Source organism: Dendropsophus ebraccatus, chromosome 4, assembly GCF_027789765.1.
Source record: "Dendropsophus ebraccatus isolate aDenEbr1 chromosome 4, aDenEbr1.pat, whole genome shotgun sequence".
NCBI classification, from domain to species: Eukaryota; Metazoa; Chordata; class Amphibia; order Anura; family Hylidae; genus Dendropsophus; species Dendropsophus ebraccatus.
In genome coordinates this window covers 95,380,364-95,408,214 of record NC_091457.1, presented here as the reverse complement: position 1 = coordinate 95,408,214, position 27,851 = coordinate 95,380,364, and the positions used below count along the sequence as shown (strand labels likewise).

Below are 27,851 nucleotides of genomic sequence, written 5' to 3'. Positions count from 1 at the left end.
AGTGGTTTGGGGGGGTCAGATGGTGGGTACAGAGTCGTTTTAAAGGGATTCTGTCAGGGCCATAACAAGAGCTGCATACACAGGCAGATGGGTGATGTATTTGCTGATGGCAATTTGCAGATATTTAAAATTGCGTTTTTCCTTGAAAACTGAAGTGTCACAGAAATTAAATTGAGCCAGGAGAGGGAGGATGTGAAAGGGAATATGTGTGCATGATGGGGCTCAGCTTAATTTCTGCGGCACTTCAGCTTCCAAAGAAAAATGCAGTTTTAAATCTCTGCAAATGGCCATCAGCAAAGAAAAAGTCATCATTTGTTGTACCTCCCTATCACCTATCTACCTGTGTCTGCAGTTCTGCATCTGCTACAGACCTGACAGATCCAGATCTCTGGAGGCAGCTGCTACTGCCTTTTTATATTAGGAAGTTTTCCTCCACCAGTGTTTGCCTTGACAGATTCTTCTTTCCAATTTCTGATCGTAAAATCTTCACAAACTGCAAGTAGAGAAAAATACAGGAACATAATGTATAAAGATAAAGCCACACATTCTGCCATCTTCCCTGTGTGACACATGGCATTAATGAACTTTCTTCCCTCCTTTACTTGTTTTTGACGTTGAGAAAGGCCCAGGAGGGGCCAATAAGTCCTTGTTGCAACATCTAGCAACTGAGCATTTGTTGCATAACTGCACATGACTCACAATTCAAGTGAATTACCACAATAAACTGCACCATTGAGCATTTACATAAGAGTGCGTGGATTTTTTGCTTCTTCACTGCAAACTGCTTGGTTTTTCTCTCTCGTGTGAATGTTTTTTTTTAATGTACTTTTTGGAAAGAATCAAAAAGATAGAATCTCCCCAAGCTGCTGTGGATCACACGTAGGCGCCAAAACCCTTTTTGAAGGCCAGGTTCAGATCTCCCAATTCAGAAGAAGACGCTGTCAGGCTCTTTGCAGATTAGTGATCTTCTTTATTGTATAAATGTGATGCGTTTCGGGGGTCCACTGCCCCCCTTCATCAGACATCTGATGTCTGATGAATGGGGCAGTGAAGCCCCGAAACCACCTTACACAACCTCCCGTGTGATCTGCGTCTTGCCGACATATATGGAATATCCTGCAGCTATGACATAAATGTCCAAGATAGGTATATCCCTTTAATACACTAGCAAACCTCCAAGTACCACTAACTGGTACTAACAAGGCTAACATGTTACTATTTGACTTGTTTACTTGAAATATGCGCTGCTATTTTATCAGTACTACATCTGTATTGTGAAACATTTCTGGGATGGGTAAAGTACATATACCGACTTTCAGTATACCGGTAACTGTGGTATATAGATTGCAAGGTACCAGGAACACGATCATATACACCTTTTTTGTTTGGAATATTTTTGTTTTATGTTTGCAGTTGTCAGATGTTTCACAACCTATCTGCTATGTGGTGGGCTAAAAAGCTCAGCCCTCACCATAAAGCCGGAGCCAGCTCTCATGCTGGTTCACAATCTGGATGTCACTATTAATGGTGACTGCAGCATATAATGAAAGCCATACTAAGATCTGGCCAAATACTGGTGACTACAGACATTCCTAAACTACTAGGAAAAAGTTTATTTAAAAACAAACAAAAAAACCTTACCATCTGCACCAGGAAGGTTATAATCGTTGCCAGCACAAAATTTTGTATCCCCAGATCAATGACACAAAACAGGAGGGTGTCAAAGAGAAGCAGCACAAGCTCATTACTGTAGAATAGAGTGCGGCTGAAGTGATACCGATCATCTGGAATAGGAAAACAGGACAATGAGATTCTAATCCTCAACAATTGGGGTCTATATCATTTTCCCAGGCTGCAGTATTAAGGATACACTGCAGTTTTACTTTCTTGTTCCATGTAAAGGACAACTCTTGCCTCATCCCAAAAAAAGGGTACAGTATCAAATGTACCTTTTACATAGTGATCAATTTCATCTAAAATCCCCACTCTCGGGGGCGTGGCCTGGCTATGGAGGAGTGAGCAGGCATCTTCTGTGAGCTCCGGGGACAGGACACCAGACAGCATCCCTTTACACCCCAAAACGGACAGACTGCACCCCAAATGGTTCGGGTCCGTCGGAGGAACAAGCCAGGCACAGGACCATCTGACCCCCAGCCCTCCCAGGGAAGCTTAGACCGCTTTTTCCTCCCTGCAAGTTGCGGCCTACCTGCACGGCCTGCGGCCTCCAAGACTTCCGGGTCCCGCGTGACAAGGGCACAGGCGGCCGCCGCAGCAGCAGCTGCACACCCGCCCGCAGCGCCGCCACAACCACTGGCCTCCTCCAGCTATCGCCTCCCGGGCCCGACGGTTACAGCGGTAAGAGCCCCGGCTCCGGCCTCGTCGGCACCTGGTTCCCCGGGGTCCAGCAGCCGCGAGTACACGGACGCGGCTCGGCCTTCCCATCAGCCCCCTGAAGCTGCGCCCGTGGCGGAACGGCACTCGCTTACGCCGCCTGCCGCTGGGGAGACGGAGCTCCCTGGTCCCTGCATCCGGGACACAGTGTGCCCCAGCTCTTACCTCCAGACAGCGGGATCCACTGGAGCTCACCCCGGGGCGGCAATACCCCCTCATCTTCACCTCCGGGCTGCAGTGTTGCCCAGCCCCCATCCTGGGGCGGCAGTGTCCTCCGGCATCCATTCCAGGGCAGCAGTGGACTTTGCTCCCAGCCCCAGCACAGCACTATCATCCAGTCCCAGCCAGAGGGACACAGAGACTATCATAAACTGTTCTCCCTGCAGTGAAACAGTCTGTCTCCCAGCCTCAGATTTACTGTTAGCTGCCAGCATGTCTTCTCTGTCCCCTGCTGCACTCCCCTTCTCCACCACTAGGGGCAGTGATCTGACCCGCACCAGCTCTGCTGCATCTGTTAACCCTATACATGATGGCTCAGAATGGGACTGGAAAGAATACATGAAATTGCTGCCCACGCGCTCAGATATGGAAAAGTTTGTGGAGCGCTTGGAAACCTCATACAAACAAGAACTTACTTCTCTCAAATCTGATGTACATACCCTGGAGGCGAGGGTTACTGATATTGCTGCTGAACAAGACTCCTTAGCTACCACGGTGGATGATGTTCAGGCTACGCTTGCTACTCAAGAAAGGCAAATTCGTCATCTCTACAGGCTTCATGATGACGCAGAAAACCGCAGTAGACGGAATAATATCCGTATCAGAGGCCTTCCTGAAGCGACCAGAGCGGCTGATCTTATTCCTTCCCTTCAGGATCTGTTTGCTTCCATTCTCCACCGGCCACCAGGGGCGGAGTTTGAGATCGACAGGGCTCATCGTACTCTAGGCCCAGTCTCGACCGATGTAAACCGGCCTAGGGACGTCATCTGTAGGCTTCACCACTACCGTACCAAGGATGACATCATGAAGGCAGTGCGCAACATGGATTTTGTTGATTTTGACGGAGCCCAGCTGATTTTCCTTCAGGACCTCTCCAGAACCACCCTTTCTCAACGACGGGCTCTCAAACCCCTGTTGGTCCTGTTAAGGGAACGCGACATCCAGTATTCCTGGGGCTTTCCTTTTCAGCTGGTGGTCCGGAGGGGCGGCAAAAGACTGGAGCTGCATACGCCAGAAGACCTGCCTGCCTTCTTATCCGCGTTGGATTTACCCCCGATGACCTTACCAGACTGGGATCCGGTTCCACCGATGACTCTGGGCAGATCCTCTCACCCCCCTGGACCAGTGGCCTCCGGGGACTGAGGACATTCTGGTCGGTGAAGGCCATGCTGTCCTGCCATACGGTGCCGTAGCTTGTTAGGCTATATCTTTTCAGCCCATATTTGTTTTTCATATGCCTTTTTCTGTTTATGGGGTATATACCCAAGGTCACTAGGTTACAGCGGCCTAGTTCAACGATTATGCTGGTTTCTATGTTCACGGAGGTGGGGGGAGGGGGGAAGGGGGGGGGGGCTTTGTGTATGTCAGTTTGGCTAGTTCTTTAAGGGGTGCTTTCTAATTCCTAATCTTTATTTTAGAATGTTGCATATGTTTATAGGGTGTACTTATGTTACATAATTAGTTTTTATTCTGGTGTCCTGTCACGGATTTACAGACCTTCATCTGTTAGTCCGTCCCTCGTTAGAATAGACGCTTAGAGCGTTTTTGTACCCGTTTGGGTCTCTCCTGGTAGTACGGAACTACCCGGATTCGGGGTTATCTCTCTTGGTAGCCCTCTTTTTCTGACTGCAGGTTCAGTCTTTCTTTCCCCCCCCCCTTGTTTTCTTTTTTTCTTTCTCTCTCTCTTCTCCGTCCCTTGTTCTCTTCCTACACCCTCCTCCTTCCCTCTGCTTTTCCTCCCTTTCTGCGTTCCTGGCGGGTGGAGGGGGGGCCGACATGGCGGGGGCCGACATCAAGCTTGCCTCTATTAATGCTAGGGGAATGAATGTCCCACAAAAACGGTCTCAGATTCTCTACTCCATGCATAGACAGAGGGTGCACATCTTATTGCTACAAGAAACACACTTTCAGACTGCTCGTGCGCCTCGCATGCGGCTTAACTACTATAATGTATGGACACATAGTACCAATCCTGACGCCAAATCAAAGGGGGTCTCCATAGCATTACACAAGTCATTGCCGCACACTTTGCTTGATTCCTTGATTTGTCCTAAGGGGAGATACGTTTTCCTCAAGTTGGACATTCAGTCCCGGATCTATACTATTGGCAACATCTATCTCCCCAATTCCCGTCAGGGCAGCTCCCTGAGGGCCATACTCAGAGTGGCTTCTACGTTTATAGAGGGCGTGTTGATTCTGGGGGGGGACTTTAACTTGGTCATGGACCCTTCTCTGGATACCTCCTCTGGCAAAACAGCTGTGCCGCGCTCTGAATATACAATGGCGAGTTCTGTCCTTGGTCTCCACGGTTTAGTGGATGTCTGGCGCATCCTTCACCCCAAGGATAGGGACTTTACCCACTATTCGGATGCACACCGCACCTATGGCAGACTGGATATGTTTTTCATCGCCCAGTACGCTTTAACATTCACTCCCTCGGCCACGATAGGTAATGCCTTATGGTCTGATCACTCTCCTATTTTCCTATCATTGACTTTGCCGGGGTTGGTACCCAGGGAATGGACATGGCGCCTGAACGAATCACTTCTCAAAGACGTAGCGTGTAAAGCGGCTGTTACTCAAACGATCACTAACTTCATTACTGACCACGCTAACGATGACACGGCCCTTCCTATGCAGTGGGAGGCACTGAAATCTGTTGTCAGGGGGACCCTTATTCAGCAGGGGTCTAGGATCAAAAAGGACAGGAGCGCTAAAATTGTCCAGCTGGCAGATAAAGTTGAAGCTCTTTCTAAGACGCATAAACAGAATCCCACTGACGAGGCTCTGACCGCGTTGACACTTGCTAGGGAACAGCTAAAAGACCTTCTTAATAAGGCATCCTCTTCCAACAGGAGCGGTACCGCAGCTACCTTTATGAGCATGCCAATAAATGTGGCAGAACATTAGCTAGACTGATCCACCCGAGAACACAGGCTGCACATATTCCTAGCCTCCTCGACCATGCTGGCGACGCTATACACAATCCCAGAGAGATCTCTGATCTCTTTCGGTCTTATTTCTCCTCTCTGTACAACATTAAGGGCCGCTTCTCGGAGATGCCAGCTCAGGCCTTGGAGTCTAGAATATCTGCATACCTGTCAGATACGGAGCTGCCTAAAGTACCTGCGGACTCTGTTGAGGGTTTGGACTCCCCTTTTACTGAAAATGAGCTTAAGGGTGCTATTGTCGACGCTAAGGGGGGTAAAAGCCCAGGGCCAGATGGTTTCACTGCATGCTTTTTTAAGACCTTTAAAGATCTTTTACTGCCTATTATGACTAAATGCTTCAATAGTATTTCAGAGACGTGCCCTTTCCCTCGCCAATCACTGGAGGCACATGTGGTGGTCCTGCCCAAACCTGGACGAGATCCTAAATATTGCAAGAATTACCGTCCTATCTCGCTCATTAATTGTGATCTCAAGCTCTATTCCAAAATGCTGGCCACGCGCCTGAACTGTCATATCCCCCAACTCATTCACACTGACCAGGTGGGATTCGTCCCCGGCAGGGAGGCAAGGGACAACACGTTGAGGACTCTCACCCTGATGTCGTGGGCTAGCCGTTCGGGATCCCCTTTGTGCCTTCTTTCTATCGATGCGGAGAAAGCCTTCGATCGTGTGCATTGGGGGTTCCTGCGGATGGTCCTACGGGGAGTGGGACTTGGCCCACTTATAGTGGAAAGAATAATGGCCTTGTACTCTTGTCCCTCGGCACGTGTGCGAGTCAATGGGCTGTTGTCTAGCTCTTTTGAGATTCATAACGGCACGCGCCAGGGCTGTCCCTTGTCTCCCACGCTTTATATTCTAACCATGGAACACCTGGCGGTTGCTATTAGACATAACCCGGTCATCCGGGGTGTCGTGTTTGGACGGGACCACCACAAGCTAGCATTATATGCAGATGATCTCCTGCTCTACATCTCATCCCCCATCACCACGCTTCCCTCTGTTTTGCAGGAGTTTCAACGGTTTGGTGACCTCAGTAATTTTAAGGTCAACCTGACAAAAACCGAGGGGCTTAATATTTCCATCCCACAGGCTGTGTTCGAAGCGGTCAGGGCTTCCTTTTCCTTTCAGTGGCAAATGGACTTCATAGTTTATCTGGGATTAAAGCTCCCGCCTATGCTAAGTTCTCTTTTTGATCTGAATTATGCCCCCATGCTGAACAGGGTTCTCGCAGACATGACCTCTTATTTTCTGAAACCAACCTCATGGTTTGGTAGGATGGCCATTGTAAAGATGGACATACTTCCTAAACTATTATACATCTTCCAAACTATTCCCATTGTGGTCCCCGTTGCCTTCTTCAGGACTCTACGCAGGGCTATCTCAAAATTCATCTGGGGAAACTGCAAGCCCAGGATTGCATATTCCACCCTGACTCAATCTCGGTCCATGGGGGGTATGGGGCTCCCTGATCTGCGTCTCTATCATGAGGCGGCTGTCCTGCGTGGAGTTCTGGACAGGGTACATTGTCGGGGCTCTAAGAGGTGGGTGGATCTAGAGTTCTCGTTGAGCCCGGTTGCCCCCTCTCTCTTGCCATGGATTTCTCCTGAAATACGCCACTCTCTGTCTGGTCTCCCCTTCTTTATCCCACATACGCTATGCGTATGGGATAGGAGCGTTGCTAAATACAAACTATCTGTGGTACCGGGACCGCTTTCCCCGATACTCCAGAACCCATCATTCCCGCCTGGCCTGCGGACACACAGATTTCTTCTGTGGGAACGGTCTGATTGCCCTAGGGTTAGGGACTGCATGACGGGTGATGCCATCTCATCTGTGGCGATACTCCAAGCTCAATCCCCGGACCATCGGCTGTCCTGGCTGGAATACGGGCAGTTAGCTTCATTCCTACGTACTCTCTTCCCAAGAGGCACGTACGTTGCTGCACTCACAGACTTTGACAATCTAGTTGTCTCCACCTCAGCTATCCCACATTGCATATCTGTCCTATACCAGATTCTGGTTGGTATCGAAAATCCTGACAGACCTTCCTTCTTTGACAAGTGGGAGCGCGATTTGAATGTATCTCTTGATGGTCAGTCCTTCCAGAAAATTTGCGAATTTACTCATGGTGCTTCTATGGCCGTTAAGGCAAAGGAGAAAAATTACAAGATCCTCTCACGATGGTATTTTTGCCCAGTCTCCTTGCATGCAATGTTCCCTGAGGTCTCTGACCGCTGCTGGAGATGCCTCACGGAAGCTGGTGACATGTTACATATTTGGTGGGCATGTCCGAGCATTCGAGAGTTTTGGGATAAGATCTTGACCATCTACAATGCATATTCTGGAAGGACCATCGTCAACTCCCCACAGCTGACCCTACTGTCACAGATCCCGGGCTCCCTTGCTACCATTAAGAAAGGGATGTTGAGACATTTTTTGACTGCGGCACGCATGGTTATCCCCCGACACTGGAAAACACCCAGGGTGCCTACACTAATGGAGTGGCTTAGTGAACTCAGGGAATTGGGTAGAATGGAGGAGCTGATTGCGGAGGCTCATGAGCAGTCTACTAAATTTGATAGGGTGTGGTTCCCCTGGCGCCTGTTTATGGACTCAGAGGCCTTCCTTGCTCTCACCCGTTAGGTAAGGGTGCTTTATGCTCTTATAGCGCTGTACTTGTTATGGCACTTGGCTCAGTGGTCTGCCCCCTGCCCGCCTTTCCTCCCCTCTTTTTGAGTTTCCGTTTTCCTCCTCAGCCTCCCTTTCCCCCCCCTCCCCTCCCTCTTTTTCTTTTCCTTTTCTCTTCCTCCTCTCCCCTGCAACCTGCAGGACTTTTTTTTTTTTTTTTATTAGGCTTGCGGTTTGCGTTATAGTGCACTGCCGTGTTGGTAGTACCGATGTTTGGAAATGTTGACATTGCACTGCTCTTTCTCTTGCTCTTTAAATAATTTAAAATGTGACACCAGGCGACTTGCAGGTCGTCATGTACTGAGATTGCATTGATTTTGTATATGCTGTTTGCGTTTGGTTGTCAATAAAATCAGATTACACATAAAATCCCCACTCTCCCAGACCCCGAAGAGTGCTGGATTCCTCCTGCACTTTCGCTTTCAGCAGGACCAGCGCAGACCTCTCTGCCTAAACTCCCAGCATTCCTTGTTGCACTTGTACCGCCTTTGTGCCATCCACAGTACTGCCCTACTAGCTGTGTCTGCCCTCTCCATGGGAATTAGGATGAGAAGCATCGTGAGGGCCTGGCACTGTAAAGGAATCACAAATACTAAAGATTACACAGACATGTAGCCACCATTGCACTTAACATTACTGTAACATGCACACTTTCTCTCAGCTCTGTGATCTCTTGCGAGAGCTTAGCACTACTCAGTACAGCTTAGGGCCAAGCTCTCAAAAGAAAGTGTGCATGTTATAGTGATGTTGAGTGCAATGATGGCGACATGTTTGTGTAATCGTTACCATTTTTATTCCTTTACGGTTCCAGGTCCTCAAACTTACAGGCTCAGTGTGGGAGATGCCGTTCTGTTCTTAACATAATGCCTACACCACTGATGCAGCAATGAGGGAGGTGCCGTCCCGGTCTTAGTAATACACCACCACCAGTGATGCTGAGGGACTACGTTACAACCCAAGATGGCGCTGAAGAACCTGCCAAGTCCTGACAAAACACATTTCTTTAGAACTTGGGAACTTCCGGCGGGCACAGTGGGGACTGAAAAATCTGTAAGTTGATTGAATATGTAATTACTTTATATGGCATTATTGCATAACTTTGTGATATGGGTGGGATGTAGAAAAACAAGGTTTACCCAGAGTTCTCCTTTCAAAATCAGTGGTTAAGCAAATACAGTATAGCAATCCAACTGTTGTTAATCTAAAACTCACAGCATACATTGGCAATTTAATACAGAAGCCATATTGGTTGTCACCCATCTTCCCAGATATTGCTGACAACTAAAGCTGACTACTCACCATTGTAAAATAAAGATTTCTCAATGGGCTGCTGGAACTCAATGTCCATGACGCTCTCCAGTAAGAGCTTGTCCTTCACCATGTAATCCATGTCCTTATAGACCTGCAGGTGGGACCAGAGACACCATATACAGGAGTGTAATAGACCTTTAGTGTGGCTGTAAAAATCATCATTATCGGCTACATATCTCTGTGTAAGCATGAGATGTGCGGCCAATAACATTGCATTTAAATAGCCGTACGAACGATGCAGCGATCGTTCGTGCGGCCTGGCAGCTCGATTAATTGTGCCTTGTGAACACATTGCAAGCAAGCACGGCTCTTGCTCATCAGCACTTGTTTGCTACTGTACACAGCATCTCGAGTCGTGTGAAAGGACTCTTGGCTAAACACGATATATTATATCAGTAAAACAGGAGAGGGATTAGTGCAGATAATGTATTTACCTCACACAGGATTGTCTAGGCTGGGTACAATTGTAACAAATGCTCAGCTGTGAGAAGTATCAGGATCAATTTTCCTTCTCTCAATGTAAACATGAATTTTCTCATTCACTTACACCATAAATGTTAATGAACCCATATAAAAGCCTATTAGAAAGTTACACTACAAATCTCTAGAAAATCAATCACCATAACCACAAATCCTTATACATTTTTATCAATCATGTCAGTCTGAAACATACACTTCCTCAGGGGGTTCTTTATTTTATAATGGTTTTCATGACCTTTTTCTTTTTTGGGTGTACAATGTATGGATAAATCAATATCTTGAACAATATTAACTTGAGACCTTATCCATACATTGTACACCCAAAAAAGAAAAAGGTCATGAAAACCATTATAAAATAAAGAACCCCCTGAGGAAGCTAATACATGCAAAATGTACATTGGGATATAATGGTGGCACAAAGAGTCCTGGTACACCATATGGCATTGAACCTTACAACTACCTCCACTATGAAAATTATGTATCCCTTTAACACTGTCAGTGTGGACTCACATGATCAAGGAAACAGGACAGGAAGCGGTTTATGGTGTAATAGGTTTTTATCCTTTGCTGTAACATTGGGTTCTTCTCATTCCCTCCTTTTGTGTTTCTGGGGGCCTGGAACGAAGACAGTCAAAGGATTTAGCAGTATTCATAAGAAGGACCCCTAACCTGACCACCAGTACAGTAAAATTCTTTTAACCTGGCCTTATATAATCCAGAAATTTTAACATTCTGGCATGAAACTGTAACATAAACTGGAATACCAAAAGACCAGGAGCAGAATAACCCCTAAAATTGGCTCATTTACATGCGACTCTAGCAACTGGACAACCCCTATAAATACAAATTTACGAAGCAATTAGACTATTGTGCCCCAATCATCTATAATGCTGCTATTCACTTATTTTGCAAAGGATTCTGGGGACACAGCTGCAGATCTCAGGACCAATGGGTAGCTCTGAGTGAAATATGCCCCAAAATATCTTTTATTAGTGTGTTCAGCATCATCTGTAATCTAAAAATAGCCTCTATCTGCTGTAAAGAGTAACATTGCTACATTGAGTAACACTGCTGAAGTGCACGCCGCCCTTCCAACGTTGTAGGTGAGGGGCAAAGATAAAGCCATGCAAGTGTCGTCTTCTGTAATGGCAGGAGATGGTGCCCTGCAAACCTTTATTTGGTCTTCAGCTACAACATCAGAAAGTGGTGGTGGGGGGCATGCATTTCAGCAGAGGCAGGATATGGGGGCACAACAGCCAACATGCCCCGCCTCCAGGACACTCTTGGCAGTGGATTAAGCTATTTTTAGATAAAGGTTGACCCGGAGCACACAAAAAAAAATTGTGAGACATATTTTACTCAGTGTTACCTGACTGTGCAGAGATCGAGACCTGCCAGTGGCAAAGGGGGAGTGACAGTATCCCTTTCATTACTTCTGACAGCGGCTGCATTATCTTCTCGTACTGCTCCCGGACCCGCTCACTCAGAAGCATCTCAAATGTCTGCAGCTCGGAGCTGGGCTCTAATCCCCTCAGAGGACACAAGTTTTCCTGCAGAGGAAAAAAAAAAATTAACAAAATCCGCAAAGGGATAAACTTAAGCAAATGCGTTCTCTATATGATTGCACTTGCCTCCTCTTTGCGCAGGTTGTCCAGCATGCCCTCCATACTAACATCTGCCTGTCCATGCACTGACCTCCCATGAATATAATATCCGTAGCACTTGTGGGTAAGGATGAAAACAGACACCTGCCAGAATGCCAGAATATAATCAAATTATATTAAAAATACTCTTCCTCAGACACTTATTATAATCACTGATGCCAGGTGTTATAGGGTGCCTTTAATGGTGTGTTTACATGGAGCGATAATTTGCCCAATCGAACAATTAACAGTTTCAGAGTAACAATTAGTTTTTTATAACGACCAGCGTTTAGACGGAAAGATATATCGTTTGGAAAAATCGTTATTGCAATCGTTTTAAGATCGCTTAAAGGGGTACTCAGGTCCGGGGGTATTTTATACCAATGGCCAGGGAGGGGGTAGTTATAAACGGCACAGGTGACTTACTTTCCCGGTTCCATCGCCGGTTCCCGGATTGCGGCGCCCCGTACCCCCGTCCCGTGGTCGCTTCCTGATGTGAGCTGCCGCATGAGACATGATGTCTCAAGGCAGCTCAGCCATTCGGCGGCCGTAGCGGTAAAAGACTGTTTACACAAAGCGATCTGCAAATTTTTAGCGAACGACCAACAACGATTTGAGAACATGTTGGGAGTGTTCACACGTAAAGATTATCGCTAGAAAGCGATCGTTATTGCAAATCTTTCAACAATAATCGCTTGGTTTAAAAGCACCATTAGAGGCTATCAATATATCAGATTGCTAGAGGTCAGACTTCCAGCCATCAGTCAGCTCATTCAAGGGGTATTGGCACTTGTATAAGGTTTGATGCTTCGTTATGAGTTATCAGTGGTGTTGAGCAGACCTGTCAAACTTCAGCAACATTCTGAGAACCCAAATGCTCAGCATTTGATTCCTTGTGGCTGCAAAATATGGATTCCTAGGGCTGCAAGGAAGACATGGATACAGCTTATGGCTGCCAAGAAAACATAGATACAGCCCATGTTTTCCAGGACTCCCTGCATCAAACTTCTGCAGCTGCAGAGAATCAAATGCTGAATGTTTGGGTTTGGAGAACGTTGACAAACAGTTTGACAGGTCTGTTCAACACTACTTACCAGGCACAGCTGTGTACAAAAAACTAAGTATAATACAGATGCAAAATAGGCTTACTGCACACAGATTTATACAATTCCCACTGCTTTCAATGCTAGTTGTATAAGTTTATGTACTTAGCTCTCCCTAGTGGTGGCTGCAGGAATCCAGAATTGTATCAGAAAACCAGAGCTCCCTATTAAGATATACAGTAATACCTCAGTGTTCGAACTATTGTTGAGCTGACAGTTATTGAGGTCTTCGGACACCAAGGCTCACATAAGCGGGGATTCCTGTCATAATGCCGGAAATCCTCACTCTAAACTGTAACCTTGCACAGTGACATCCAGCCTGCCCAGGTCGCTGGTGCACTTAGCTGCTTAGGAGACATGCTGGCCAGGGGAGGGAGGATGTTACTGTGCAGGAGCTATGGTTACCCCCAATACACTGGCATCCCCAACAAACTTTATACTACCTGCGGTCCAAGAGGATAAAAGCATCACCGGAGCTTCTGCACGATGATGTCCTCCCTCTCCATGCAGCTGACGCGATCAGCTGCATAGGAGACACGCTGGTCGCCAGGGGAGGGAAGATGTCACTGTGCAGGAGCTCGGGTCACCCCCAATACACCGGCAGGCCCCAAGTGCACCACCAACTCACTTTATACTACCAGCAGTCCAGCAGCTCTCCAGGTGGCCAGCGTGTTTCCTATGCAGCTGAGTGCGCTGGCCATCTGGAGAGGGAGGGCGTCACCATACAGGAGCTCCGGGGCTGCTGGTAGTATAAGGTGTATTGGGGGTGCACGTGGGGGATGCCAATGTATTGGAGGTGACCCGAGCTCCGTTACAGTCTCATCCTCCCTCCCTAGGTGGCTGGCGTGTCTCCTATGCAGCTAAATGCGACGGCTGCCTGAAGAGGGAGGACATCACTGGGCTGGAGCTTGGTTTAGCGCAGGGATTCCTGTCATTATGACAGGAATCCACACTCCTTTACAGTAAGTAGTGGTGCACGATGCACCACTACTTACCGCTAGTCTTTACACTCTGTGGGCCGGGTCCTCAGCACTTGACCCATGGAGTTTAAAAAACGATTAAACACACTTACCTTGTTTCCTTTGGGAACATAGCTCGGTTCTCAAACTGGTCTGTTCTGGAACAGCCTTCCAGAACCGTTTGAGTTTGACAACAGAGGTATTACTTTACTCAAAAATTAGTCCATACACAATTAAGGATATAAAGATTGATTACTGCTAAAGTGCAATAAAGATGGAGGTGTGTATGTGGGGGGGGTGGTTGTCCTCATTCTACTTTTGGGCTCTTCGAAATGTCCCCTGCAAAAGACTTTGATACAAAATTACTAAGAAACAACTCACATTGCTGAGAGAACATAAATCGACAAATTGTTTAATTTTATCTTCAAAGAATCTCTCATAAATGAAGATGAAGAACAGAATCTGGAATACAGAAAGAAAGAAAAGTACTGACTTACTGCATTATACCAAATTAATCTAATCACATACTGCAATAAAAATAATAATAATAATAATAATAATAATCCCAAACACTGACCTGCACGATACCAATAGCCAGCCACATTGAGGCAGACATTCCAAATCTCAGAATAATGCTCATTGGGGCCTGATAGGTTCCAGCTGATGGGTTGAGGTCCAGGTTTAGATCCTTGGTGGCAATGTTTTTGAGGCCCACAACCTATACAAGGAAGGATGCAGAATGTGTTCATACTTCAATCTTCAAGTTTATTTATCTGAATTTTTCCTATAGAATGTAGGCAACCAAAGTAACATGGTGCAAATGTCAACATTGTTGCTACACTAATGGAGAAAATCATAAAGCTAAATTATATTTACTTTATGATCACAATATTGGTTTACCTCCAGCAACAGTAGCACCATGAAGAGCTGGAAGAGAGGACTAAGCTTCCGATGAGTCTGAATCTCATTCCACTCGTTGGCCACCAGGATGGTCCTCCAGAAGCTGACATTTGACTTTCCTGGGAAAGGTGGAGGGAAAAAGAGCTTTTACTCTATTTTTCAGGCATAGGAGTTCAGTGGATGGAGCTAGTAAATGATTGTCAGCTACTGTATGTCTGTATTCAAACTCATACTGAGAAAGCTGTCAATCATTGAAAAGGGCTGCCTACCAAGTCCAGAAAGAGCTGGGATATAAAACACAAGTTAAACAGAATCATAGATAGAACTATGCAGACTATCCAGATAGAACTATCCATCAAATTTTAAGCTCCCACTGCTCTGGTTTTAGATAGAATACTATGATCAACTAGAACGGTTTACCCAACAATGGATCTTTATATAATTCAAAAATGTTTAAAAATATGTGAATATTTGTGAACCCAGGAATGTATTAATTGTATGAACCTTGTGTGCCGGATGGCGTTTTGTCCTTTGGTTTCTCCCAATCGATAAGGAAGATGTTGTATGTGAGCTGTGAGACGAGCAAGTGAATAAGTTCCAATGCCTGGAGAGAAATGAAGCATGATGCAACACATATGGCAGAGGAAGCACAAATCTCATACACAAGCTACAACACCCCTTACCTTTAGTGAAAACGCCACAGATAAGTAGATGATAAAATCTGTCTCCACCTGCCCCATGGCTGGAGGTAAAGTCACACTGACCACTGATGTCTGACCCTGCAAAATGTAAAGAAAGGCAAATGGGGCAGTATTATAGAAGTTATATTCTTGTAAATAGGAAACATTATTATAGTAGTTATATTCTTGTACATAGGAAACATTATTATAGCAGTTATATTCTTGCACATAGGGGGGCAGTATTATAGAAGTTATATACTTGTACATAGGAAACATTATTATAGCAGTTATATTCTTGTACATAGAGGGCAGTATTTTAGTTGTTATTAATATAGAGATATTGAGAGCTGGCACCACTGTGAGCATTCAAGTATTAGAGGCAATGTCATGTAGGCAATAGGCAAGTAACAGAGGCAATGACATATATATAGATAGACGATCTGGCCTCCAGAAAAAGCATCCAAAGGGGTGCACAGTCTAAATACAGCTAATCACAAATATGTAGGTGAGAAAAAGCACTTGCACTCACAGATCTGCTGCATAAAATTTCAGTTTATTCAGAGAAACCTTCACATGTGGATTGTACATAACAGGCAGTATTATAATAGTTATATTCTTGTTCATATGGGACAATATTATAGTAGGAATATTCTTGCACATAGGGGGCAGTATTATAGTAGGAATGTTCTTGTACATAGGGGGCTGTATTATAGTTGAAGTACATTGAAAAAAATGAACAATTTTACTTCTACTGGGTTAATTGTTTTACCTTAAAGGCAATCAGCCAGTAGACTGCGATTCCATATACCACAAGGAAAAAAGTGTTAGCCAGTGCACCACACGCGAAAGCCAGGAATTTAACAATCATCTACAGAAATAGGGTTTTATGAGACAATGGAAAATACATACCAAAATTTACAATCAGTCTGGGTAACTGTGGTTGTATCATGTCCCCCCCCCCCCCCCGGTACATGTGATCATCGTTGCAGCAGGGCACTACTAAAGGAGACTCCTTATGTTCGGCTACTTTCTACTACATCTGAGTACTGTGATGTCCTGTGGCAGCAAACTTGTTGCTTCCATTGCCCCTGCTCTGACAGCAGTATTGGGCATTCCTACACAGGCATCCCTACAAATATGATAAGGGATACTCCTTCCAAAATGGGCCAAAAACACAATGGCTAATAACAATAAGGTGCATTTCACCATTCACAGTGAATGTACAGATGAAAGACAGCAGGTGTAATGTCCCTCTTAGGGCAGTTTAAGTCCTTTAAACTTACCATAAGGCCAATGTTCTGCTGACCAGATCTCCGCAGCCAACTACTGGTCTCTAGAATTGCCAGGATACCAGCTATAGAGCCCAACACCCCAATGGCAATCTATGGAAGACAAATCATTCTGTTATAATTCCAGCTAGATGCATTGTAACATGATCAGCTGACAGAAGTATAGGTCAAGGTAAACTATATTGTTCCTGTACGCTGCAAGCAAGCAGAGATTGTGAAAATGAAGACATTCAAATTAACTGTGCTTCTTTTACATATAAATGATTTTCTGTTCCATATAGTAAAGATGGTGTCACTCACATCTGTGTTCTGTTTATATGTCCCCTGGCTCTGTGTATAGGTGACGCCAAATGAAACCTGATGGGAAACAAACAAAGAGGCTGAATAGGAGAGCATCAGGTAAAGGAACCTCACTTAATATAGAGAGATACCAGTATCCCCCAGATAAATTACTGCATTATAAACTCCACTCACATCCTGAGCTGCAGTAACAAGGCTGTTCCGGATACCTTACGGATGCACACCTGTTGCCCCCTGTTGGCTGTGTCTGCATACAGCATGTCCAGCAGTGGTGTATTATGGGAAATGTAGTGTTTCCAACATAAAAGGTATATTAGCAACTGGGCTTTTGTTTACACAGTGTTGATCGCATGCAGCTTTGGATGTGACTGAAAAATAAGGGCCCTATTACATGGAGCAATAATCGACCAGATCAAGAGAACGATCAGCCGATGAAACGATCATCAGCTGATCATTTCTTTAGGTCCAGACCTAAAATCATGAGGTGTCGGGCGCACATCGCTACATCTAATAGTTTACCTGTACCGCTGCCTGCAGACCCTGCTTCTCATACTGCACTGTCAGCTGGACAGGGGGAGTACTGCTCGGAGGACTAAGTGGCATGTACACACTGTAAGGGAAAGGCCATGTGATTAGTGTTTGCAGTGGAGGAAATCAGATCTTTATGAGTCTGGAAGCATTGCCAATGACATCACCTCAGGGTCAGGCTTGTGGCGACTGTGACATAGGTGGGTACACTGGAGAGATTTAACTGTCTGCCTGAGATGCCGTCAACCAGGAAGAATCGCCTCAGAGCTCTGGAGCCAAGAGTCCCTGGAAAATACCTGACATTAGACAAACAGTCATGGGATCACTGGGTGCAAACACAAAACTAAATGAATGTAATATACCTCCATTGCCTCTGATATTTGCATTCCACACGGGTACTGGCCACAGCATTGTGGTGCCACTAGTAGAGGTGTACAACAGGAATAACTCATAAAATATGGGCTCTGGCACCTTCGGAAAGAGATCAGCTACCTGTAGAGAACACTGTACACAACATAAACAGCAATATTAGATTAGATTGTGTTCTACTGCATAGCTAACAGAGAGGAATGACAGATTGCAGTATTAGAAAGAATAAAAAACTATTGGGTCATGGATTTACTTAATTCTATCCACTACTCTTGCTCCTCTTATATTCCTGTCTGGGTATGTAGATAATGTGCCTGTCCAGAAAAGAAACTAAGTTAACAATAGCTAGGATACTTTATTTAGCACAAAAGTTTATTGTCCAACATTGGTTAAATGCCTTGCCTCCTAGCAGATGTGAGCTCAATGATGAGTACAAAAACATATTTATCCTAAAAGAGAAACCTCCAAAACGTTTCTTTGCTGGATACAATTCTGTCAAATTTTCTTTTTGTATAGGAAAAAAGAATAGAAAAATATATAGAAAAATAAAATAAATAAAAAGAAATTGAAAAAATATTGTGGCCTGATCTAACTAGATGTCAGGTCCTGTCTAAATCAGCTGCCTTATTTTATTTTGTGGGCAAGCCATGTTAAATCAGACAGAATCTGATTCTGGTTATGTTGGTCAAAGTAGTCTGTCATGTGCTGGCTCACATCTGTAATGTTACAAGATTATCATCAAGCTTCATTATAGCTACGAGGTGATGATGACTGCAGTGAGATTATAACTCACCGACAAGCTATAAAATGTTCCAAATTTAAAAGCGGCATCCAAGATGTTCTGTGTAGACGGACACATCTATAGGAACAAAACACAAGGAAGATGGGTAAGTACTGGATGTAGTTACCATTATGGTCACCATGATGCACTGGGCAGATTCACAGCACTACCACCTAGTGCACAGCCTTCTGACTGACCTGTAATGTCCCTCCTTTAAGAGTTTCCCAACCTAAAAAATTTCCACGAACATCGTACTTCATCAACCGGAACTGAATCTGTCAGGAAAAAGTAACAGAGGCCGATATGATGATACAGACTTTGAATCTCATTACATCTGAGTGACAGTGTAATTGTTTCTGTTTTTACATCAAGCATACAGACAGCAAAAAGAGATCTTGAAAATGGTGAACTCAGTCTATGAGAAAAGTGCTCATTATATAATGATTAAGCTTAACTTACATGAGGCTGGACTGGCCCTTTAACAACTCACCGGTGCATTCTTTTGATAAGACAGGTTGGTTGGTGCAGTGCTGCCTAGTTGTGTTGCTGTGCTATAAATCACAGGTGGCAAAAATGGATTGGATGAACTAGGGAAAAAACTATGAGTTAGTGACTGACGGAGGATGAAGGAAGGGGTGTAACAAGTACCAAAAATTGTTGCTTTTACTATGGGGAGCTCATGGGACAGCATCATGCTGCGTTTACACGGAACGATAATTCGCCCAATCGTGCGATTAACGATTTGGAAGTAACAAATTTTTTTTTATAACGATCAGCGTTTAGACGGAACGATATATCGTACGGAAAATTCGTTTTGCGATCGCTTAAGTCTATCTCGCACATAGGAAAAATCGGTGAACGACTGTTTACATGGAACGATCTGCGAATTTTTTGCGAACAACGATTTTAGAACATGTTGTAGAATCAAAATGAACGATTTCTCGCTCGTCGCTTGATCGTTCGCTGCGTTTACACGTACGATTATTGTTCAAATTCTATCCTTATTGTGCAAATTCGACCGGTAAGCGTTCCGTGTTTAAACGCAGCATTAGTGTTATTTATTTTTAGAATGCCATGAGTGTGCCATATATAGCATAATAGGTTAAAATACATAACATGCCACAAAAAAGCAAGTAAAATAAACATAAATGTTACAAGGGACAATAAGGAATGATTCCTATGAATGCTTATTTGGCTGATAATCGGCCCATGTAGAAGAGCCAGAGATCAGCTGATGAGTGAGCATCAGACACACATCTCCCATGTGTAAACAGGAGATGTGCAGCCAATAACAATGAATGTTATTGGCATCTCACTAATTGATGCTTGTTTGAGGCTGCAAATGGCTGCGCACTGGGCCATCTAAAATGACCCTTAGGCCTTAATCACACTTCCGCAAAAAGTGTCCTCATTTGCGGATCTGCAATTTTTGGCAAAGATAGATCAAATGGCGTTTTAATAGGGTTATTCACAATCCGCATTGTTTGTCTCTGCATTTGCATTCCGCAAAAAATATAAAACATGTTGTAATGCAGACTGCAACTGAAGCACATTTCCATTATAGAAATCTATTAGAGCCGCAAACCAACGGCAAAAAGTGCTAAACACAACACACCTAGTTTAAAACACTGTACAATTTCAGGGTATCAGCAAAAAAACACAGATGCTACGGATGTGCACTATAGATGGTTTTTAGCAGATTGCAGATGCCAAAATGCAGACACAAATTTCAGTCAGCAAAAATATACTGGCGTGTGAATGAGGCCTTACAGTAAAAGGAGGTAGAGGGGGCTAATCACTTGTGAGCAGTTAAAGCGTAACTGTCATTTCAGGGTCATTTTTCTGAAAACATTAAATATCAACAGTTCAAGCGATTTTAAGAAACTCTGTAATAGGTTTTATGTACTAAAAGAGTTTCCTTCTGTAGTAAAAAAGCAATCTCCCAGCCTTCCCCCTCACATCAGATGAAGCAGGATTTCTGTCTCCATTATGTGGCTATGGAGAGGGGAGGGGCTGTTAGGAGTGACTGAGCACGGAGCAGTCCTGCAGAGCACAACACCTTGCAATCTTCTCTCAGTAAGTTCATAGATAAGCACTGACCTTTCTGACACCTGAATTTAGCGTTTTAGGTGCCCAGAGAGTCTACAAACAGCTGACCTTCATGTCACCTCTTCCTGCTCCCTCATCTCCCTCAGCCCCTCCCCCCTTCATAGGCTTACAATGGAGAGAGCAGAATCCGTCTTCACTGGCTTCTCTGTAATGAAGACGTTTTTGCCTGATAATGCACAGATAAGAAGTCAGGGGGGAGGCTGGGAGATTGCTTCTTGAGTACAGAAGGAGGCTTTTTTGGCTGATGAAACCTATTACAGAGTTTCTTAAAATCACTTATACTACTGATTTCTGCAATAAAAAAAAAAAACATGACAGTTACGCTTTAAGGAAGCAGCTATCCCTATAGCAGTATAGAGGCAGCAGGGTTGAAGGTTGAAGGCTTTTCTCACTGTCTAGTATAATTTTGCAGCCACACCAGTGTCATACTTGGGGTTGTGGTCCCTGACTCACCTGATACTGCTGTAGAGCTCAAAGGCCTTGCTGCTGCTGGAGAAGGCATTCATAATGACCATGTTAGTGAGGACTTGGCAGGCAGTAATGTTGTTATAGTCCTGAGAATATGAACATACAGATTATAGGGGGTGACATCAGAAGATACTAGAGCCGCAGTGGTAGCCTTTTGTAGGTTACTACATTTTCAGTGTACTGATATTTACATGGCTTAACTAAAACCCCAAGCCTGTGCAAGAATTCACAACCCCTGCCTACCATTGCCTATGGTAAGAAAATAACAAACAGCCTATTCTTACTTTTTTGCACTTCTCTAACATCGTCTTGTTTGAGTCCCGGATGAGACAATCTCGCCTTCACTTCTGAGACGGACTTGTCTGAGGGTGACAGCCTGCTTAGCCAATCACTGGTTGAGACTTTCTCAGCCAGTAATTGACTAATGACCCGGAAATGTTGAAGAAGGACACCGGTGATGAGGGAGGGGGACGAAAAGGTAACAATAGGCTGTTTGTTATTTTCTCACCATGGGCAGCAATATATGAAAAGTTCTGTTTGAGGAATGATGTTATAATTTAACAGTTTAAAGAATTCCAAAAAGCAATAAGAGGTTTATCCATATTATCATACCCTAAGTCCTCCTAAGGAACTTGATTGTACCATTGTTTGTACATTGACAAAACAGTTCAGGCAAAATGTAATAGAAGTACTAGCATGCTATGCAGACTGTACATGTATGATGGATGTCAATAAGGGGTTAATCTTATGGCTAATATGGACCAGCTGACCCTGTGAGTATTAAAGATTCGGGTATTACTGACTCACCATACAAACGACATAACTGGCGTACAGGTACAGAGACTCCCATAGTGTCACTGATGTCAGTTCCTGTGGATATATCATCATACATACAGTTTGTTACACACAACAAATCCATAAATATCGCTCTAGAATTAAGGCTGCTCTATATATAAATAATAACAAAAATAAATAAATTTGTAGCAGATACAGTGTAAGGCTATGTTCACACAACTTATCTTTTCCCATAATTAGTGTCTATTAGGATTTTGTCTAACTTTGCTTATGTAATAACATAGTTCTCCTTTAATACTTCTTATAGCTTATTGTAGGTTTGCTACAATGTCTAGGCTCACACACATCTCTCTTTGGCTGTTTCACAAACGTTTTTTTTTTAACGGACGTCATTTTGGTGCCAAAACATGTCAGTTTCAAGTATTATTTGCATAAATCGGCTATGTTTTGGCGCCAAAGTGATGGCCGAAAAAAACCGGTCGCAAAACAGCCAAAAATAGCCTATGAGCCTATGTCATATATCTGCAATAGTATAATGTCCCCATTGGTAACTATTGTGGATAGAAATTACCTGATTAGCGATGGGAAGACAGAGGCCTCCACTCTGCAGAGAGATGAATGAAGAGTCAGCATAGAGAAGTCACAGGCCACAGACAGGGATGTCACATGATGATGACACTTACCTCCTGGCCAACGGGGCAGCTGCAGGTACTGCTGTAGGTTGGGGGACACAATTCACACCTGCAGGAAAGAGTCAAGGTGATAAATTGTTAAAACAGTCAATGGACCAATGAACAAACAATGGACAATGAACACACTGTGACAATGGGTGATAGAGACATTGTAGCAAAGGACAATGAGTACCTCATAACATGGGTGATCAGTAAATAGTAACATCAGGGGTATCCATGGAACATGTACAGGGATAAAAACATAGCAGTTTATGGCTTGTCACTTACTGGTCTCCAGCTGCGTTAGGCCTTGTTCCCTTCGTACATAAGACACATGTATAAGTCTTGTCTATTAAATTTTCCACTAAAAATGGAAAAAAAAGTGAGAAATCTCCTAGAGCCATGAAGCTGCTGAAATACCACATACAGATGCAAAAGCATGAGGTGCACCGGGGGTCACAGGTCTTCTTACCTTTAGCTTCACTGCTGTCACAGGTGCATTTGCTGCCGCCACACTTCAGGCAGGTTCTCTTATCCAGGGACACAATCTCATTCTACATAGAGAAATTATACACAAGGAAAGACTGGGTTCACACTGCATTTTTGCAATCCGTTTAACGGATCCGTTTTTTTTAACGGACAAAAAAAATAGTTTCAGCAACGTTTTTGTGTCCGTCTAAAAAAACGGATCCGTTTTGATCCGTTTTTTTTATAATGGAAGTCAATGGAAAAACGGATCAAAACGGATGCACACAAAGGCATCCGTTTTTGCAATCCGTTTTTCATCCGTTTTTTTATTTTAAAAAACGGATGAAAAAAAACGGATTGCAAAAACGCAGTGTGAACCCAGCCAAAGTCAGCTAGTTAGTTATCCGTTCCTGGGAAAGACAGGTCAAAACCACACGGTATTCTAGGAAAGCAGAATGTAGAATGGTGCTCATAATGACCATCTCCCAGCTTTCCTGGTAACATATACAGAAGAGACAGAGGAACAGCTGGAGATAGTCAGAACTCGGCTCTGCCCTTTTTTATGGCGGTCTGTAGGGTGGTAATGGATTTACAACTACAGGTTACCATTGAACAGACTGAGGAGATAGGGTGTACTTACAGCCTGGCACTGACTACAGACGACTTGTGGGGAACCCAAAGAACTGACAGCGGAACCAGATGGACAGGTGCATGCAAGACCTAGAACCAAAAGAGACCAATCTAGTTCCCTTTAAAACAAAATCATTGTAATATGAAATGTTCAGCAACTTTTAATTTTTAGGATCTCTTCTTGCAGTCACTAAAAAGAAATATTATTATTTTACATCCATAGGCTCCAAATCTGTATAGACCTAAAGGAAAAGGCTTTTATTCAAAAAAAGGCTTTCCCAGACTCCTGACTAGCTGCATATATGTAGACACAAACACGGCACTTCCAAAAAGGTTTTTTCTGCTCATGAAATAATTTTATGACCAGATCTCTACCCACACCACATTTTGTCTGCAGTATGGCTACATTGGCCTGAGGAAGGTCGGATGCACGACCGAAACGTCGCCAGTAGCGTTGCCTTCTTACACTTTTCTTGTACCTTGATCTGGTCGGATTGTGACACTTTATTTTTCATTTGAATAAAATTCTTTCACGAGCAGAAAAACCTTTTTGGAAGTGCCGTGTTCACAAGCATGTACGGCAGCTATGGACAGCAATACTGATGTGCACCCGCAGGCATCAGTGACCTTTTCACACTACCACAGACCCCTTCATTCACTACTGGGGATCTGTGCTGCATAGTCATGACTCTCCAGTATTTTTTGTGGCACGGATCCCGGCTGCAACACACATCTGGTGTGAATATGGGGCCATAAAAATGAATGGGTTGCGTTTGGGGACAGAATGAACGGAAGTGTGAAAGGGTCTCTGAATGCACATGTAGCATGTGATCAGCGTGCTTCTTTCAATCATTGGCTGTTGCATAAATCCTTAGCAATGAAACCCCAGCATCAAGCCCAACAGGCCCAATCACTAATGTAGGCTACTGTATGTACAGAACATTGTTAGTGATGTCCGTGCAGCCCTTGCCTTAAGTGTAAAATAATAAACCCTATACATACCTGTCCATACTCCCGCTGTTCTCCTCGCTTCTGCCCTCTGCCCGCAGCCGGAACTTCATAGCCGGTCAGAGCCCTGGCTCAGCCAATCACTGTCTGGGACGGCACAGTGATATGGCCAGTAATTGGCTGAGCTGCCTGTCACTTCAAAGACCGTCTCAGAAGTTCCAGCTGCGGCTGCGGGCAGAGGCAAGAAGCTAGAAGAACACTGGGGAGCATGGACAGGTGTGTATACAGGTTTTTACATCAGCGCACACTGCTACTCCGCAGCCCATCACTTATGTAATCTGATCTGCCGAGCACGGATAAAGTTATAACAATGTTGCTGAAAACTGTAATTCTGGATTTACTGTGGATTTGGACTTTTTCACTGAATTCAATGGTGTAAATCCAGAAAAAGTATTCAGCGTATCTGCAGAATGTGGGCAAGCTACAGATATGGAATCCGCACAGCAGATCATCTATTTGTGCGCAGATCCTGCTGCTGGCACATTTAATACACAAGGCATGCTGGGACTTTTCATCATCATCATCATCATCATCATCATCATCATCATCATCAGTACAATCCATAAGCAGAACAGGAGTTCTAAGAAAAGCTGGGACTAGAGACACAATATCTACGCCATACTACAGCCCCCATGGTGCTGCCATACTACAACCCCCATGGTGCTGCCATACTACAACCCCCCATGGTGCTGCCATACTACAACAACCAAGGTGCTGCCATACTACAACCCCCATGGTGCTGCCATACTACAACCCCCATGGTGCTGCCATACTACAACCACCAAGGTGCTGCCATACTACAACCCCCCATGGTGCTGCCATACTACAACCCCCCATGGTGCTGCCATACTACAACCCCCCATGGTGCTGCCATACTACAACCCCCCATGGTGCTGCCATACTACAACCCCCCATGGTGCTGCCATACTACAACCCCCCATGGTGCTGCCATACTACAACCCCCCATGGTGCTGCCATACTACAACCCCCATGGTGCTGCCATACTACAACCCCCAAGGTGCTGCCATACTACAACCCCCAAGGTGCTGCCATACTACAACCCCCATGGTGCTGCCATACTACAACCCCCCATGGTGCTGCCATACTACAACCACCAAGGTGCTGCCATACTACAACCCCCATGGTGCTGCCATACTACAACCCCCCATGGTGCTGCCATACTACAACCCCCATGGTGCTGCCATACTACAACCACCAAGGTGCTGCCATACTACAACCCCCCATGGTGCTGCCATACTACAACCCCCCCATGGTGCTGCCATACTACAACCCCCTATGGTGCTGATGGGAGTTATAGCCACCAAGGTGCTGCCATACTACAACCCCCCCATGGTGCTGCCATACTACAACCCCCATGGTGCTGCCATACTACAACCACCAAGGTGCTGCCATACTACAACCCCCCATGGTGCTGCCATACTACAACCCCCCCATGGTGCTGCCATACTACAACCCCCTATGGTGCTGATGGGAGTTATAGCCACCAAGGTGCTGCCATACTACAACCCCCCCATGGTGCTGCCATACTACAACCCCCATGGTGCTGCCATACTACAACCACCAAGGTGCTGCCATACTACAACCCCCCATGGTGCTGCCATACTACAACCCCCCATGGTGCTGCCATACTACAACCCCCCATGGTGCTGCCATACTACAACCCCCATGGTGCTGCCATACTACAACCCCCATGGTGCTGATGGGAGTTATAGCCACCATGGCTGCACTCACCATCTGAAGACCTTAGTCCGGAGCTGCAGCTGCTGCAGGAGATCTGGACGGCGCTGTAGTACTGGCTGCCGCTGCAGTTTCCCGGCTGGATGAAGGGGGCAGAGGTGGACTGGGGCAGACAGAACCGAGCGAGCCCCAGGAGCAGGAGCAGCGAGCGGGGAGCAACCGGGAGCTGCATGGTGCTCAGCACTGGCCCCTCCGTGTCCATAGCAACCGGTACACAGCAACAAGCGCCAGGCCTATTGGTCACCTGACATAACTGTAACCACCTATAAGTCACCTGACCGTCTCCCAGTCACAACCAGCATGTTACCTTCTCAGCCCCTCAGTCCCTATTGTTAACCTATACGGTGCCGCACCGTATCTGATACATGGCAGGAATGCGTCCAACCCCTGTAACAACATTCTGCCCCAGCACCGCAGTACCTATATAGTAGATAGATCACATACTAGTATAAATAGCCCCACTACACCGGGTTCATGATATACAGTAATCCAGATCACTGCACAAGATCCCGATGTCACCGGTTATATAACCAGGAGGCAGAGCGCGAGCTGCGAGTCCACATCAGACCACCAGGTGGCGACATAACACAGCAGGTGAAGTGTGCGGGCGGCTGCGCTGCTAATCACCAGCCTCATCATATATCCGGAGCCTAATGCATACATTACGGCCAGGGGCGTAGCTAGGATTCATGGGGCCCCATAGCAAAAAACTGTATGGGGCCCCATGAATCCTGTACGCCCCCCCCCCCCCCCGCCAAACACAGACAATGACGCACATATACACACACAGAGGCACCATTAACATATATACAGATACGCCACTGACATACACACATATATACGCTGTAATGTGATTACACTAGTGCTGATGTATACACCATGAGTATACTGTACACAGGGAAATCATCTCAGTGTAATAAGAAATACTCAACCAGAAATAAAAGAAAATGCAGCAGATATTAATGGTGGGTTCTTTTATTAGAGCCCAGCATTAATAGAAGCTGCTGCAGAACATCTTTGGGAGCAAACCTGTCAATCACTTGAGACACAACTGACATACACAAACACACACATATACACCAGTGCTACAGACATTGCTGACATACACACACATATAGCCACAGATACATACACATACTGACATATAAATATATACACAGATACATATATACACACACTGACATATACATATACCCACAGATACATATATACACACACTGACATATACATATACCCACAGATACATATATACACTCACTGACACACATACACAGCACTTACAGCTCCCAGGCTTCCCCCTCCTCCTCCTGTAGTCCGGGCTGATCTTCACAGAGAAGTATTGAGGACCTTTG

At 45.1% G+C, this 27,851-nt stretch overlaps 1 protein-coding gene across 6 annotated transcripts; it reads right to left on the bottom strand.

Annotated features, from left to right (window-relative positions):
* Positions 1-235: 235 nt before the first annotated feature.
* Positions 236-26,695, bottom strand: LOC138788445 (meckelin-like). Of its 6 annotated transcripts, XM_069966306.1 has the most exons (28): positions 26,494-26,695; positions 23,744-23,823; positions 23,108-23,189; positions 22,924-22,999; positions 22,648-22,705; positions 22,536-22,568; positions 21,977-22,039; positions 21,155-21,255; positions 19,083-19,179; positions 18,790-18,867; positions 18,605-18,670; positions 17,805-17,946; positions 17,610-17,727; positions 17,434-17,524; positions 16,915-16,971; positions 16,609-16,707; positions 16,095-16,193; positions 15,329-15,424; positions 15,150-15,249; positions 14,646-14,764; positions 14,323-14,463; positions 14,127-14,207; positions 11,672-11,788; positions 11,474-11,590; positions 10,551-10,655; positions 9,549-9,651; positions 1,642-1,784; positions 237-493 (listed from the first exon to the last, which is right to left on the bottom strand). In XM_069966306.1, the coding sequence occupies exons 1-28, from the start codon at positions 26,669-26,671 to the stop codon at positions 413-415; spliced, it is 2,721 nt and encodes a 906-aa protein (XP_069822407.1). In that variant the 5' UTR covers positions 26,672-26,695; the 3' UTR covers positions 237-412. The 6 variants fall into 6 exon arrangements, 5 of the variants coding, with proteins under 5 accessions (XP_069822408.1, XP_069822412.1, XP_069822407.1 ...); XM_069966307.1 differs by lacking the exon at positions 16,095-16,193 and having other exon boundaries at positions 236-493; XM_069966308.1 differs by lacking the exon at positions 1,642-1,784 and having other exon boundaries at positions 238-493.
* Between the last annotated feature and the right edge of the window lie 1,156 nt (positions 26,696-27,851).